General features: G+C 45.5%; 1 protein-coding gene and 1 long non-coding RNA gene across 8 annotated transcripts in view; one reads left to right on the forward strand and one right to left on the reverse strand.

The window, feature by feature from the left end:
- The window catches only part of LOC310671185, a 917,602-nt gene that overhangs the window by 449,589 nt on the left and 451,489 nt on the right, over positions 1-16,524 (reverse strand). The window lies entirely within an intron of this gene.
- CHL1 (cell adhesion molecule L1 like) overlaps positions 1-16,524 on the forward strand; it is a 206,213-nt gene that overhangs the window by 134,984 nt on the left and 54,705 nt on the right. For 6 of the 7 annotated variants that reach the window (XM_083424702.1, XM_083424700.1, XM_083424698.1 and 3 more), the window contains 5 exons: positions 2,405-2,527; positions 4,493-4,663; positions 7,556-7,597; positions 8,839-8,956; positions 15,716-15,897. In XM_083424702.1, coding sequence (XP_083280828.1) covers positions 2,405-2,527; positions 4,493-4,663; positions 7,556-7,597; positions 8,839-8,956; positions 15,716-15,897 — 636 coding nt within the window. The remainder of the gene's footprint in view (positions 1-2,404; positions 2,528-4,492; positions 4,664-7,555; positions 7,598-8,838; positions 8,957-15,715; positions 15,898-16,524) is intronic. The other variant, XM_083424699.1, reaches the window with a different exon arrangement.

Below are 16,524 nucleotides of genomic sequence, written 5' to 3' on the forward strand. Positions count from 1 at the left end.
CATTTGTAAAAAAATAAAATAAAAAAATCATTCCTCAAATAGCACATATAAGAAGAAATAATGAGAACCAACAAAGTGATTGTAAAAAAAATCTGAGCATCTGAACCTTAATACTTCTAAGGCCATTTTCACATCTGATCTGCCACTACTGCCACCAGGAATTGAATCCAAACATGATTCCACATCCTACATGTCCTTCATTTCAGAAAGCAAAAGCTTTTGTTGTTTTAGTGCTCTAAACTTGTCAAAATGACATCTCAATTCTAGCTTCATTGCAGCTGAATGACACCTGGCACACACTCTCTCTCTCTATGAATGAAATGAGCTGCAACTTGAATCTTCGTGAAGCGAATGGCCTTTTCCCTCCCTCCTCACTAACACGTCTTGCTTTATCAGAGGGCTGGCACCTTACCTGTGAGAGCATGTGCTGTGAAATGATATTTCTCCCTCAGATGGCTTCCTTCCACCAAGTGTCGGTGTAGCACTGCTACTAACTTCCAGATGGACTCAGTGTTCTACAACGGATAGCAAAATGCAGGCTGCCTCTGAGAATAGTGGCTTTCAGACTTTTGCGACTACATGCGCGTCTTTTATCTACCAGATGATGAGCCAGATTGGACCTCAGCAAGCAAACCTTTTGGAAGATGACCCAAATTGCATCGTATTATCATTGCTGGGCAATTTTCCTGCACGGTCAGGATGTATCATGGAGTATAATTTCAGCACTCATGAAAAGAGAGAGTACATTACCGTGTTCCTGCCATTATCCCCTGTAGGGCTCTCAAGGAGGTTCATGCACATTTGCTTGATTTCTATCAATTCATTCACACTTAGTCTAATGGGACGAGCTTGTCACATCCACAGCTCAGTTAGAAATGGGGCATCCCTCCCACTGTACCAGTTTTGACACTTCTCTTGCTTGTAGTAGGAATGAAAGAAGAAGTGTCGACAAGATTACTTGGCTATAGATGCTGCTAAATTCTGTTAAAGGGTATTCTGTTGCTTTGACTTGAGAACTAGCAAGTATGGAATAACTGCAACATGCAGTTTATGGGAAAATTCCAGTCACTGCTAAGCACTTTTAAGAGCTGTTGGTTTTTAATGCGCTTAACTTCATTTTGATCACTTCCACAATGTGTAGCCTTAATAGTTACTTGCTGGAGAAAGGTGCAGATGAGTTGCAGTTCATATTGCTCTGAATGAATAGGCCTTGAATTGTTTGTCATGAGTACCTTGCCTCCTACAGTCAAAGACAAGGTTTACTGTACTTGAATTGATACTAGTAATTTTTTAAAAATGCAGGTTTTCAAACAGTTTTCTTAAACCTTCAGAAACGTAATTTTAAATCTTTGCTGAAATATAGGCATGTTAGGCTCCTTGTGGTAGAGGAGATAAAACCACAACACCTTAGTAGTCCCAAAGACTCCAATCCCCACAGTCAAAACATCCTGCAAAGGTGGAGTGCCACTTGCTAATGGCTTTCAAGCTAAGTTCATTCCCTTTCTTTTTGCTTTGTTCCTGCTGTTTTTTTATTCTTTCACTATGGCTTAATTACACTGATGGAACTGCAACAATTTCTCATCCGTTTCAACTTGCCCGGAATGTAAGGGAAAGGTGCCCTGAAACAACCTCAATCTGCTGGGGAAGGAAAAAAAAAAAAAAGATTTAATCTTGCAGGTTGATGTTTGCAGGAATCTCTGATGGGAGGCATGGAGATTTGTGACTCCTTTTCCAACATTAGGACAACGAAATGTGATCAGTCCTGGCAATGCTGATTCTTGCTTAAGTAACTTCACTGTTATCTTCTCTTGTGTTTGTTAAGACTCTGTTGGAAATGTGGAATGGGATGGAGCAATATAAAATTGCAGCCTGCACACCATTTGGTTATTCTGAAGCAGATGAGATTTGCATTGTCTCTGTAAGGCATTAGAGCAGTCAGACTGTAAACTTTATCAGCATTTTCCCACATTTTTGAGGCAGCCATAATCCTACTCTGCTTTGGCACTGCTATGGTTATTTCTGCCAGCCCAGCGCAACTTAGGTATGCGTCTGGTGATCTGTAAAAGTCCAATGGCAAAACCAGTGTCAAATGATTCATCACCACATGCATAGCAGAATGTGTACTTGTTCTTCACACAGAAAGAAAATTGTTTCAGGATTCCTAGGTAAGTGGCATTTCTATACATGCATCCCTCCTGAAACTGCCTTTAGAATTTTTTTCAAATTCAGAATGCATGGCTGCATTATTTTCCCACATAAATTTGGTTATTTTACATTGTGAATCATAAGACTGCACAGTCATGGGAAAGCTAGACAGGTAGCAATTCATACAGAGAATGCCAGATATAAAGTTCATAGGTGCTACTCAGTGACTTCTGAAAATGTTTCTTTTCCATTATGTTAGGTATTCCTAAATTCCCCAAGGAGAAGATTGACCCGATAGATGTAGAGTATGGAGATGCAATGGTCTTGCACTGCAACCCTCCCAAGGGAATCCCACCGCTGCACATTTATTGGATGAACATTGGTGAGAACCATTTCATTCCTCACTGCGCCATTTAAAAATCAAATCTCTCTTTGAAAGATTTGTCCCAATAACTTGAACTTAATTAAAACTGAAACTGTTCAGATGCCTCTTTGGTGTGCAATAGCATGCAAAAATGAACTGCAGAAGTGTACAAATAATGGTTTAGAAAATGCTGAAAAGTTGTAAGGGAATTATATAAATGGTTAGTATATGTCAGCATGAAAGAAAACATGATGAAAGGATCAGAAGGTAAGAATAGTCCTGCTAGGCCAGACCAAAGCCATACCTAGTCCTGTATCCTGTTTACATGCTTATGGGAAGCTCACACAGCAGCAAATTATTTCTTTCTTACTTGTGATTCCCAGCAACTGGCATTCAGATGTGTATTGCCTCTGATACAAGAGGTAATACAGCCATCATGAGTTTTGTAGCCATTGCTAGCCTAGTCAGAGTTAGTGGATCTGAAGCTTCTTGACATAATGTTATATCTTCATGTGGCAGGGTAGATGAAAGTGAAAGAGAAAAGCAAAAAATGGCTACTGGTTAGATTCCAAATTCAGCGCTGAAATGAAGCCTATCAAAAGTGGAAACAGCCAGCACAGCTGACCTCCTGGCACCAGCATCCCTGTGCCATATTGGGAGTGGGGAGGCGGGGAAATGTTGCCATGGTGTGGATGTGCTGGTGGAAGCACCAGATTGGCTCTGCCGGTACATCCTTCTCTCTCAGTGTCACCAGTACCTGGGTGCCAGATGCAGGCTACCACCTCGATGCACCGGTGGCTCCTAATCTAATGTTTCCAGAGAGGCCTGTGTTGTGGCTGTCCATGGGCCTGTGACCTGTATTCAGTTGTTAGTGTCTTCTTTTCCCTCTGTTCTCTCAAGCTACCTTGACAGAGAGACAGAAGCCAGGGTGCTTTAGGGAGGACAGATTTTTCCCCTCTGCCCAGTCTACAGCTCCCATCTTGCCATCTGCATCAGGTAAAGGCCTGCCAGGGAGCAGAGAGGCTCTGTTCACTGACATGCTTCAGTCTTGGTCTCACTTTCCTGGAGTGAAGTGAATGACCAAAACTGCCTCAACGACAAAATGATCTCTTGCTTGTGCACTGAGACCTCCACCTCACACACTGTCCAAAAAGAAAGGAAAAAAAAAAATGTGGAAGGAAGCAGAAATGGGCAACTTGAGGCTGTGGTTTCCTCAGGAAGATGAAGGATACAAGTTACCATTTGCCTACCAAGGCCTACTGAAGCCTTCCCCTGTCTGGTATGCTCCAGCTGTCAAAACCAGCCAACTTGGCTGGGATGATGGGAGTTGAAGTCCAATTCAGCTGGAGGGTAACAGGATAGGCACGACTGTCCTGTTGGTTTGGAAGAACTTGATCCAAGGGTATTATACCTCCAGAACATGACCTTGGAATCTCATTTGCTGTGACAGTTACCGCCTCTTGATAAAAAATATTCAGAATTCCTCGGCTATCAAAACAGCAAATTAAAAATGGAATCACATTATGGAATGCAGGCTATAAGTGTGCATTCTGTGTGACAGGAGCGAGGGGCTTCTTGACAGCCATGACGTCTGTAATGTAGGCCTTTGTAATATTAATAGTTGTGCTGGTCTGAACGATTAAAATGATGCAGTCTTCATGGCAGTTGCTTTATTGTCTCTGCAGAATATTTATGCAGAAGGCAGTTTACATTTGGTGGGTGTGTACTGGTACAGGAATTTGTCCTGCTTATAAGATGGTGGCCTTTTTTGTCTTGTAAAAAAACATGGTGAATATCGAAATATACTTTCAGACCTCATGACTCTTTAACATCAAAGAATTATTCCCTTACCTGGGAGCAAGTACTTTGACAGAACAGTGAGCTGCCACCTTTTTCCTTTCTTTTTGTGGCGTGGGGGGGGGGGAGTGGAAGATCATTATCATACTGTATCATCATTATATTATTATTATTTTTCCTTGTTAGACTTGCAACACATCCCACAAGATGAAAGGGTCTCTATGAGCCTTAAGGGGGATCTTTTCTTTGCAAATGTGGATGAAAATGACAGCCGGAGTGATTATTGCTGCTTTGCTGCATTTCCAAGACTGAGGACTATTGTGCAGAAAATGCCAATGACACTGACAGTTACACGTTGTAAGTCTGGGGGTTCAGTTCCCCCCTTTTTTCTTTCATTCTTCCACCTCTCTCCTCCACCTGCCTTAATGTCTATCCCAAAACCTACGCCTCTGAGAATTCTTACATGTGATGTGTGTCTCTAATATGATTATTCCTAACAAAAATACATGCCAATGTATATTTGTTCCTCCACTTATTATGAGAGCCAGGCCCCATTCATAAAAAGATCTGCAGCTGTTGGCCCTACAAAGCACTTCTGTTGTTTTGCTGAATTTGCTGAACTGATACAGGAGACATTCCTCAGGGCGCTTGCCAGCTGCATACCTGCACATCCTCCATTGTTTGCTCAAACCAAAACAAGGAAACACACATTTCGCCTTACAAAATAGGGCCCAGTCAAAATCACAGAGATCAGCTAGCAAAACGATTTTTGCAAATTATGGTTTGGCGCTACAGCAGCAGCCTGTGGAGGAAAGGCTGTTGTCGACAGCTTGCGGTGCCATTGCAAAAGGTTGCTCCCTAGTGACGGGCGAATTTGTCAGTTTTGATTTCTCTCGGTTTCTCTTTTCGTTTTCCAAATCTTTAGTCCGGTTTGCCACATTTCCGTATCACTTTGCTAATTTCAAAAATGTTGTTATGAAAATTCCTCAGCACTTTGGTGGGCATTTCTCCTAATATGCAATTTTGCCTCAAGTGTGAATTTCAATGGGTAGCTGCATTTCAGTTTTCATGTTTCTTTGGGAAGTGAAAATTAAGGAGGTTTGCATTAAAATGTGTCACAGGCACATTTTCTCCCCCTTCTCTGTTGCTACCAAATGGGGCCTTTTTCAGAGTCTGAAGACTTGAAGGAATGAAGATTCATTTGCTTCTTTGCTCTTTTTAGAATTGTATCATTTGTCAATGTTGATGTGGTCTCCTCTGTATCTGAGGCCTTTGAAGATGGTCTACAAAAGAAATTTCTACTACATAGAAAAGCTGTGGCTTAAATGCTGCTGGGGAATACTTAGTCCTCTCCACAGAGATATTGTACATGCTATGTACAACCAATCAGTATCTGTTGCCATCAATAGCAGGGCAGTGCTATACTAGGGCACTGGTGCAATGCCTACACCTGGCATTATGCTAGTGAAACACTTCAGTTTCATTCGGCATTCTTACTTGCTGTTGGAACAGTTTGTAGGTTTGGCCATAAATGGCTTGATTCTGCAGTCGTATTTCAGCAATATGCTGCAAATAATTCCCTATATATCAGAATAGCTGACCTGTTTTGAACATGACTCAGAAGCATGGGCTCCTGGAGGAGCAGTAAGAGCCTAAATCGATTCCTTTTGACTTTTAAAATGTGCTCAGGTATGTTCTTGTGGAACTCCCCCATCTCCATCAGAAAAATGCCATGAAGAATGAGCCATCATATGAGTGGAAAAGCCTTTCCACCTATGGAGGATAGAAGTAATTTGTTTGTCTTAATACTTTGACTTTGTAAATAGACTTTGTGAATAGTGTGCCGTTTCAGAATTGAATAACATCCTGATGCATTGTTTAAAAGCAATGTTCAGCTATCTGCTTTTGTGTTTTATTGCCGAAGAGTTTTTTCACAGTTGTCAATCTTACTTTCCTCAGATCTGCCGAGATTGGGAAAATCTTAAATAACACAAGGAGTTACCACAGACAGCATGCAGGCAATCTGGCTTGTGCTCATGTGGAAAGTACATGAAAGTAAAATAGAAACAAAATTGTTAGGGGATCCAATTGTATTAAATTATCTAAACTGGATATGTGAAGAATCACTCTAGACAATTTGTATTTAACAATAGCAACAACTAAACCACCCCTTTGCTTGCCTAAACCTTCCTGAGATATTTTACTAGAGCAGATACCTTAAAATTTACCTTAAGAAATTGTTTTAGGCAAAATCAGCAGACGCCGTAAGTGAAATGAAGCTAAAACTATCTTTCCTGATGTAACAAATCAGGAAAAATGTTCAGCTATGTAGGGAGACAGCCATTAACCACCTCCATGGCTGATGCTCAATGTTTTCCAAAATCACAGTATCACTTTGCTATATATGTGTGCAGCCTGGTTCCCAGTAACATTTTTCCATGCATTATTGGACATGTGGTTGGCCAAGAAGGGGGGAAAAACTATGTTAACAATCCTGAATCTTGTCCTTTCAGGAGGGATACTGTTTTCTAAATGGCCGACTTAACTTTACAACACAGGTTAACTTAAAATGATTTGAATTTGACATCTTTTCCAGCATTTACATTGTTTATACATCAGTTCATTATCACTGTGCATGCTTGCATTACATGTTTAATAATTATATTTGATTTTTTAAAAAAGAGAGAATACTAGAGAATACTATGGTCACACAATCCTGGGATATACCGTATTTTTCGCTCTATAAGACGCACCAGACCACAAGACGCACCTAGTTTTTAGAGGAGGAAAATAAGAAAAAAAATATTCTGAATCTCAGAAGCCAGAACAGCAAGAGGGATCGCTGCGCAGTGAAAGCAGCAATCACTCTTGCTGTTCTGGCTTCTGGGATAGCTGCGCAGCCTGCATTCGCTCCATAAGACGCACACACATTTCCCCTTACTTTTTAGGAAGGAAAAAGGGAGTCTTATAGAGCAAAAAATACGGTATATAGTGGCTTTGAATCCAGGTTTTCTTTTCTTTCTTTTTACTCAAATGTCATTGCATTCCCTCTCACTCCATGTGGAGAGTTTGAAAAACTGCTTAACGTGCAGCATGATTAGGGTGAATATTTTGGAGAGTGGGGTAGGATGAAGAGAAAACCCAGCAGGCAAATACATTTGCAACACTGTTTGATTGCTTCCATCAGATCTTCAATAAATTTCATCACCATTCATGTTTCCATTTGGTTTCCATTTTTGTTTATTTCAGCAAAACATACTAATGATTCCAGTTCACCTAGTGCTGCCAAGGGTAAGTTGTCACTATTTAGCATTTGCACCCGCAATATCTATAATATGGATTCGAATGAAATAAAAGAATTTATCCAGCTGAAATAAGAGTTACTACAAAGGTCCAGTGTTCATGTTATTTTACTTTTCAGAATATAAAATAATGGTATATATTTTGGTTCTCAAACCTTCATACTAAGTATATTGCTATATAAGTAAAAGGGTGATAGAAGAGGTACAGCCTGCAATTCAGCATGAAACTGTTTTGTTTTGTTTTAGCCTATGATTGTTTACCTACTTACCTGGGAGCAAGCCCCATCATACACTTGTTTCTGAGTAGACATGTAAAGAATTCTGACAGCTGCTTCTTTATAAATTGCAAGTCATGAAACACCCTTCCTCCAATGCATACATGGTTCTCCCACTGCCCCCATCCAGTTTTTTCCCCTGACAGCAACCTGTGAGGTAGGATTTGGCTGTGATACAGTGAGAGGACCAGCTTCATGGCTGGGTGGGGATTTCAACCTGCTTTCCCCCAGTCATAGTCCAGCATGCTAATCACACTTAACTCCAATATCCAGTAGGCTTGTTGCTTACTGACTTCCATGTAACCACTGCAGATGGTTGCAGTTTTCTGAACAGCTCTTTGTGCTGCGTCAAAAGCTGTTTCCAAGGCACTCTAGTAAATCACAAAATGGTAGTCGTTTTGACTTTCCCCAAACACAAGACTGGGGAAGAAATGAAGCTGTATGGTAGAAATAGCCCTGCTCTGAGGGAGACAGCTGTGCCTCCAAGGCTATGGCGTGACTGTTGTCATTTCCCTGGTTTTAACCCTATCTTCAGCTCCAGGTGAATGATAAATTTGTATGGAGCAAGACTGCAGATGTGCCCTGCTTTTTGTTTTTACTGGTACAGTAACTGCATCAGCAGGCACATAGAGTCTGCAGTGAATATCTGGCATACACTACAGGAATGGAAAACCAGTGGTATTTGCTGCACTCCTAAAATAGATCCACAATTTTAAAATACCACATTTTGATATAGACTTAGATGTGTATATCCAAATACATACTCTGAAATCAATGAGAAAATTGTTGCCAATCTAGTCTGATGCCATTCAGTTTTTCCAGTGCATTAGCTATACAGGAATCAATTGGCATTAAGATTTCTATCGTTCATGAATGATAAATATTAGGAAGAGCTCAGCTCATTTCAAAAGCTCTGAAATTACTTCTCTCTCCCCCCCACCCCCTTCATTTTCAGCAAATTTAATCAAGGAAAGAAAACCAAAACTTGTTATCCCTGAGTCTTCTGGCCACAGTTCAGAAGTGACTGTCATAAAAGGATCTGATCTTTTTCTGGAATGCATTGCTGAAGGACTGTGAGTATTCCCTTTTTTTTCACAATTTCCACCATGAGAAAAGTGGAGTTGGGGGAGTAACCAGGCAATGTTTCTTGAATTATACATATACTTTTCAAAGTATGCAGCATGAAATAATACTGGGCATGAAAGGCTGGACCATGAAGGGGCAAATAGATGAAGGCAGCAATTGGTATTTGATTGGTATAGCAAGCCTTTTTTAAAGGGTTGGCCTCAGTGTGGAAGAGGGCAGCATTTGTTCTCCTTTTCAGGCAACAAGGAGCACTGAGTCTGCACTGCACTTCTCCAGTTTTAAACTTGCGTCCTTTTAGGGGAACATGAGAGTGTTAGCAGCCATAATATTGCATATGGCATGCTGCACATGCAATAAGAAGAAATGTTGCATAAGCAGGGTCAGCCCTTGCGCAGAGTGAGACACTGGGCCTACTTGGTGTGAAAGCCTAAGTCCAGCAGGCCCTGACCGGCTTAACCCTTTAAGGCTGTAGCTTGTGTACCTGGGTCCACCCCCATCCCCCCTCTGTACAGGCCGGCCATTGACCCTGACCCTGAGGGAAAGCTGTACAGAATTTTCTCTTTCCCTTCTAGGTGCTGTTTAATTATCAGGGAGGAGGAGCATATAAGTACACTGATCGTTGTCATAAGGAACATACGATATATATGTTTGAAGGAGTTGTTCTGGATGTTTGTAAAGCTATATCTATATTTATAAAGATATATCTATATTTGTAAAGTGAAATATACTCAGAGTCGCAAAGTGATTTCATGCTCTTTATTCAGCTCATAGTGGTGAGGAGGAATGAATGCCAGTCCCCTCAAAGTATCTGCCTTATATACATTATTTACACAATGGGCTGCACATGATTGGCTAATTCCGGAATTCTACTGTAAGCCAATCAGGTTGTGGATTCACTTCTATCTGGAGCATGACTGGGTGGTTCCTGCCAACCAATCATACTGCTGCATTGTTCTAGGACCAATCAGACTGCTGCCTTTTGGATCCTATTGTTCTAGGACCAATCAGTCTGCTGCAGTTTGGATCCTATTCAACTCAGTACATAACACCCCTCCCCTCTAAGTTCCAGTCCTGCCCGGGAGGTCGCATTCATAGTCCTCAAGGTACGCCGGCGGCCTACGTGTGCGTTGCGGTCTGGGGTGTTCCCTGGTCCGGGGTTCAGGTTCTGGCTCGTGTTCCAAGGATGCTGGCTGTGATGGGCCTGCTTGGTCTGGCACAACCGGCTCGCTCAGTCGTGGTTCTGGTTCTGGTGTCCTTTCGGCCTCACGGGTCCTCTCTGTATTTACTGATTCTGCCTCTCCTGCTGGCCCCTGCTGCTCTATGGGCCTCACTGCCCCACTGTTCCCTTGGGACTCCTCTGACCTGTCCGCCGCCTCCTGGTTATCTCCTGGGAATCGTCGCCGTATCTGGTCGCAGTGGCGGCGCCAGCATTGCCCCCCATCTGTTAGCACCTCGTACGACACGGGGCCAGTGACCCTGGTGACTGTGGCGGGTACCCATGCAGGGCCTGCCCCAAAATTCTTTGCATACACTGGGTCCTGGGCCTTGAAGGTCCGGGGGTTCCTGCCTTCCCCCACCACTACCTCATCCTGAGCTCTATCGGGGTGAAGGCGGTCCAATCTGATTGCAAGGCGCCGACCCATTAGTAGTTCAGCGGGGCTCCGGCCAGTCATTGAGCTGGGGGTGCTGTGCTGTGCTAGAAGGAATGTGGCAAGGCGGTACTCCCAATCCCCTTGTGTCATGCGGCGAAGGGTGTCCTTGGTGGTCCGCACCATGCGTTCTGCTTGGCCATTGGTGGCAGGGTGGAATGGCGCCGAACGGATGTGGTGGATGGCGTTCTGCGCTGTGAAGGTTTGGAATTCTCCTGACTTAAATGCAGTCCCATTGTCTGAGACGAGAGTGTCAGGGAGCCCGTGGGTTGCAAACAGCCTGCGTAGTATCCGGATGGCTGCAGACGTAGAAGTGGACGGTACCAATGCGACTTCCAGCCATTTGGTGTAGGAGTCCACCACTATGAAGAATGTTTTCCCCTGAAAGGGGCCAGCGAAGTCCACATGCAGGCATGACCATGGTGCTCGGGCGGACTCCCAGGACTGGACTGGGGCCCTTGGGAGATCGGGGCGGGATTCTTGGCAGGCCTGGCAGTGTTTGACCCAGGCCTCTATCTCTCCGTCGATCCCCGGGCACCACACATAACTCCTGGCAAGGGCCTTCATTCTTACTACCCCTGGGTGTGTCTCGTGTAGGGCTGTGAGGACCCTTTTGCGGAGGGGCTGGGGAACAATGACCCTGCTTCCCCATAACAGGCACCCCTTGTGGGCTGACAGTTCATGTTTGCGGGTTGTGTAGCTGGCGAATTCTGGCCCGGGGCTGCTGCTGGGCCATCCCCTCCACACCCAGTCCAGGACCCGGGAGATGACCCTATCTTTCTTGGAATGGTGTGCCACTTCTTGTGCCTGAATGGGGCGGTCGGGAAGCAGCTCCAGGCTCATAACCTCTTGTGCAGGTGCTGGGTCGGGGCCTGTTTCCGGTAGTGGTAGCCTGCTGAGGGCATCCGCATGGCCCATCGCCTTCCCGGGGCAGTGAATCAGTGCATACTGGTAGCTGGCAAGGAAAATTGACCACCTCAGGACGCGAGGAGACAGCACTTGGGGGGTCTGCTTTTCGGGGGCAAACAAGCCAAGCAACGGCTTGTGGTCAGTCACCACGGTGAAGGGCCGCCCGTACAAGAAATCATGGAATTTTTTTACTCCCTTCACGATTGCCAGACCCTCCTTGTCGATTTGTGAGTAGTTCCGCTCGGTTGCGTTGAGTGTCTGGGAAAAGTATGCCACCGGTACCTCTCTTCCATCCGGGAGTTGGTGTCCCAGGACAGCGCCAATGCCATAGGGTGAGGCGTCGCATGCTAGCACCACCGGCAGCCTCTCGTCGAAGTGTGCCAAGACCGAGTTTGAGACAAGCAAGTCCTTGACTGCCTGGAATGCGGCCTCCTGGCGCTGGCCCCACACCCAAGGGGCCCGCTTGTCCAGGAGTCTGTGTAGGGGCTCTGCTACCGCTGCCTTGTGGGGAAGGAAGGAATGGTAAAAGTTCAATAGTCCCAAGAAGGCCTGAAGCTCAGTCTTGTTCTTGGATGCTGGGGCATCACACATGGCCCGTACCTTGTCCCCAGTCGGGTGGACCCCTTCTGCGTCCACCATAAATCCCAGAAAGTCCACCTGAGGCACTCCTAGTAGACATTTTTCCCGCTTCACCTTGAGACCCTCCGTCTGGAAATGGTGCAGAACGGTGCGGAGGCGGTCCTCAAACTCCTCTGGTGTGGGCCCGGCAATCAACACATCATCGAAGAAGGGGGTGACGCCAGGGATTCCTTTAAGGAGAGAGTCCATTAGATTCTGGAATATGCCTGGTGCCACGCTGACGCCGAATTGCAGCCGCTTTACCCTGAACGCTCCTCTGTGCGTCACAATCGTCTGTGCCTCTGCTGTGGCCTCATCTACTGGTAGCTGTTGATATGCTTGGGCCAAGTCCAGCTTGCCAAAAATTTTCGACCCAGCCAGGGTGGCAAGGACATGGCTGACCACTGGCACTGGGTATGCATGGGCCGTGAGGGCCTTGTTTATGGTACATTTGTAGTCTGCGCAGATGCGGACCGAACCATTAGGCTTGACGGGTGTGACGATTGGGGTTTCCCAGGGGGCATTAGGCACCGGCTCCAGCACTCCTTGCTCCACGAGCCGGTCCAATTCCTCATCTATACGGGGTTAGGGTTAGGGCGAACGGGACCCGGCGGGCCTTGAGCCTGACTGGTCGTACTGCGGGGTCAAGCTGTAGAGCAATGGGGGGGGCGTATACTGTCCCAATTTCCCATCAAAAACCCCCGGAAATTCCTTGCATATGGCGTCCACGTCCGCTTGTAAGCTAGTGTGGTTCACCCCGGTGACGGCTAGCCCCAGTGGTCCAAACCATGCCAATCCCAGTAAGCTAATGTAGGGGCCCTTGACCACAAGCAAGTCCAGTTGCCGCGTCTGCCCTCGGTATTGCACCCTGAAGGTCCCCACCCCCATTGTGGGGACCTTACGTTTCTGGAAGTCCCAGAGGGTGAATGGGGCCAGCCTGAGTTTGGGACCCCCAGTAGGACACAGTTTCCTTAAGGTCCTTGCTGAGATTATGGATAGAGTTGAACCCGTGTCAAGCTCCATGCGGTATGGGGCCCCCTCTATCTGTACCTCTACATAAATTTTCTCTACATTGGGGTGGGGCAACTGGTATACCTGGAAGTCCGTGAGCTCCGTTGAGTTGCCTTGGTGCGTTGGGCCCCGGGACCTGGGGCTCTTGGATTGGTCATCTGATGCCTGGCGTCGGGTGGGCCGAGCCTGACACACCCGGGCGATGTGTCCCGATTTTCTGCACTGCCTGCACTCTGCGTTGCGGAAACGGCAGGTCCTCCTCTCGTGACTTTCTCCACAGCTTGCGCAGTTTCCTCCTTCTCGTCGAGGCAGCTGTGGTATGTGGGCTGCTTGAGTGCGCTGCTGTACTCGGTGCACCTCCTCCCTGTCAGATCCTGAGTCCTGAGTCGTCGGTGAGGTCTTCGTGGTGGACCCTCGGTTGGGATGGCTGGCTCGGCCGTGCCTCTTGCATTGACCTCTCAGCAGCTTCCGTTGCCAGGGCCTCCTCCAGAGCAACCTGGAACGTTAGGTTCTTCTTAGCGTAGAGGCGTCGTTGCAGCTTCTCATCCCTCAGGCCACCGACGAGGCGATCACGAAGCATGTTCTCCAGCTCTGAGAAGTTGCAGAACCGGGCGGCTTGGCGGAGAGAGGTCACAAACCCAGTTATGGTTTCCCCAGGGGCTTGCCGCTTTGCGTAGAAGGCATTTCGAGGAGCCACCACTGAGGGCTGTGGCGAAAAGTGCCCCTTCAGCTGTTCCATTATTGTTTTGTATGGAACAGTAGCGACATCTTCAGGCGCAAGGAGAGCCCGGGCGATTTCAAACGTCTCCTCTCCGCAGACGCTGAAGAATATTGCCCTCTTCTTGGCGTCTTCTTCATCGGTGACCCCTTTGGCTTCTAGGAGGAAGGTGAAACGGGAGGCTTACGCTTCCCAGTCTCCAGATGCTGGGTTGAACGGCGAGAAGCTGCTGTTGGTTGCCATTCTGAGTTCCTTGTGTCCCGGAGCTGAAGCCTGGATACACGGTGCGAGGCAGCGGTGCGGCAGGTGGCGGTGCTGCGGTGCTGTGTGTGGCAGTCAGCTCAGCGGGATCCCATCCTCGTCGCCAGTGAAATATACTCAGAGTCGCAAAGTGATTTCATGCTCTTTATTCAGCTCATAGTGGTGAGGAGGAATGAATGCTGCACATGATTGGCTAATTCCGGAATTCTACTGTAAGCCAATCAGGTTGTGGATTCACTTCTATCTGGAGCATGATTGGGTGGTTCCTGCCAACCAATCATACTGCTGCATTGTTCTAGGACCAATCAGACTGCTGCCTTTTGGATCCTATTGTTCTAGGACCAATCAGTCTGCTGCAGTTTGGATCCTATTCAACTCAGTACATAACATAAAGATATATCTATTTGCCCAGGCTTTGCCTCACCATGAGACTGGGGGTGGATCTACACACAGGAAAACCCCCACTATAAATAAGTCAGAAATTAAATTCTTATAAAAGGGGGAGGCATTATGGAAAATCACAAACAATTATTTATTGCTCTCCAGCACCATCTGGTGTTGCATGTTTAAAACACATTCAAAACACTGTTTTTTGACTAATGTCATTGAGACCTGGATCTTGTTATGTCTGAATTCCTATTTTTACCTCTTCCTTTTATATATGCATGTATATATTCTCACACACAAATATATCTGTAACTGTTCTGCCTTTTTGTGATTGTGTATGTGTGCTTAATTAGGTTTTCTAACATTAAGTGGATTAGCAATTCTTTAAAATAAATAAAGCCTTAGGGAAAAGTTGGAAGTTTTGGGGGGAGGAATGAAAGCTATGCCTTCTGAAGAAAAGAGATGCCACATGTACTGTGAACATTCTGCTCATGGAAAGCCATAATATATTTTAGGAACCAGGAGGAGAGAGTAACCTGGGTCTCGGCATGTTGCCATCTCAACAGATGGACAGAAGAGTAAACAGCCAGGACTTGGGTCTATGTGTGCCATGTAGTGTGTTGGCATCGGGGAGGCCAGCTGGGAATGGGAAGTTAGCAGCCTGCCCTGAACTTCTGTCTGCTTTGTTATGAGAGTGCCCCATTAATTCTGCAAAACACAAAGTTTCTTTTATATTCAGTTGCCTGGAGAATTAGCTCTGGCTGGGCAAGCACAGAATTGATTAGTGTCATCGCGATGAAATCTTTAACCCCATTTATAGCTGCGAAAAGCTGTCATGGAATGGGATGAAACAAGTTTCCGTACCTCTATGTACATGCTACTGTCTTTCTGTGGTGCTCCAACCAATTTCCAATATGTTGTTGGCAGCGGACCATGCTTTGCACATTCACCATGTCCTTTAATGAGGAGGCAATGCCTATTCCAAGCAATGCATGCCTCTAATCTGAGGTTTAACAGATTATGTATATTTATATATGTCTATATGTGATGTATTGAAGTCAAAGGTTTGATAGAACAAAGGTAAAAGGCACACACTCTGAAATATTCAAACTATCCAGCTGTTTTAAAAAGGAGACAATGTCACTTTAAAAAAAAAGTTAAATCTTTTCCTGTTTCTTCTTTTCTGGCCATAGTCCAACACCACATCTAACCTGGAGAAGGGTTGACAGAGGCAGGGATGACAGAGGAGTCAGAGAGAATTTTGGGAAGATACTGAAGATAGAACAAGTCACTACAGATGATGGAGGGGTCTATGAATGCATTGCCAAGAATGTTTTGGGAGAAACGAAACATCAGTTCACAGTGGACGTCGAAGGTATTGTGATCTTATTAATGATGCTCTTTGATATATGTTTGGTAGTTGAATTCCATCCTTCCAGGCAGTGCTACTATTCTCATTCATATCAGACTGTAAATCAGGCTTGTCAAACATGTGTTATTCCTGGCAGAACAACAACTATGTCGTGTTCTTTGCCCAGTATTTGACACACCTGGGTGGTGGGAAGCCTTCACCTTGGTGGATTGCAAGTTGCTCAGACCTTATTTAAACCAGTGGTTTTTAAAAAGGCTGTGCACCATAAAAATTAAATAAAAACAATTTGAATATTTTCAAAAGCAGATTACATTTATAAAACAATGTGATCAACATTCTGTGCAACTTCCAAGTTCTACACTGGAGCTAAACCACTCAGGGGATCTGACAGATGTTTCAAACCTTCTTAAAAGGTAAAGGTACCCCTGCCCATACAGGCCAGTCTTGACAGACTCTAGGGTTGTGCGCCCATCTCACTCAAGAAGCCGGGGGCCAGCGCTGTCCGAAGACACTTCCGGGTCATGTGGCCAGCGTGACATCGCTGCTCTGGCGAGCCAGAGCCACACACGGAAACGCCGTTTACCTTCCCGCTAGTAAGCGGTCCCTATTTATCTACTTGCACCCGAGAGT

The sequence above is a fragment of the Podarcis tiliguerta genome, assembly GCF_965153285.1.
Source record: "Podarcis tiliguerta genome assembly, chromosome: 2".
Taxonomy (NCBI): domain Eukaryota; kingdom Metazoa; phylum Chordata; class Lepidosauria; order Squamata; family Lacertidae; genus Podarcis; species Podarcis tiliguerta.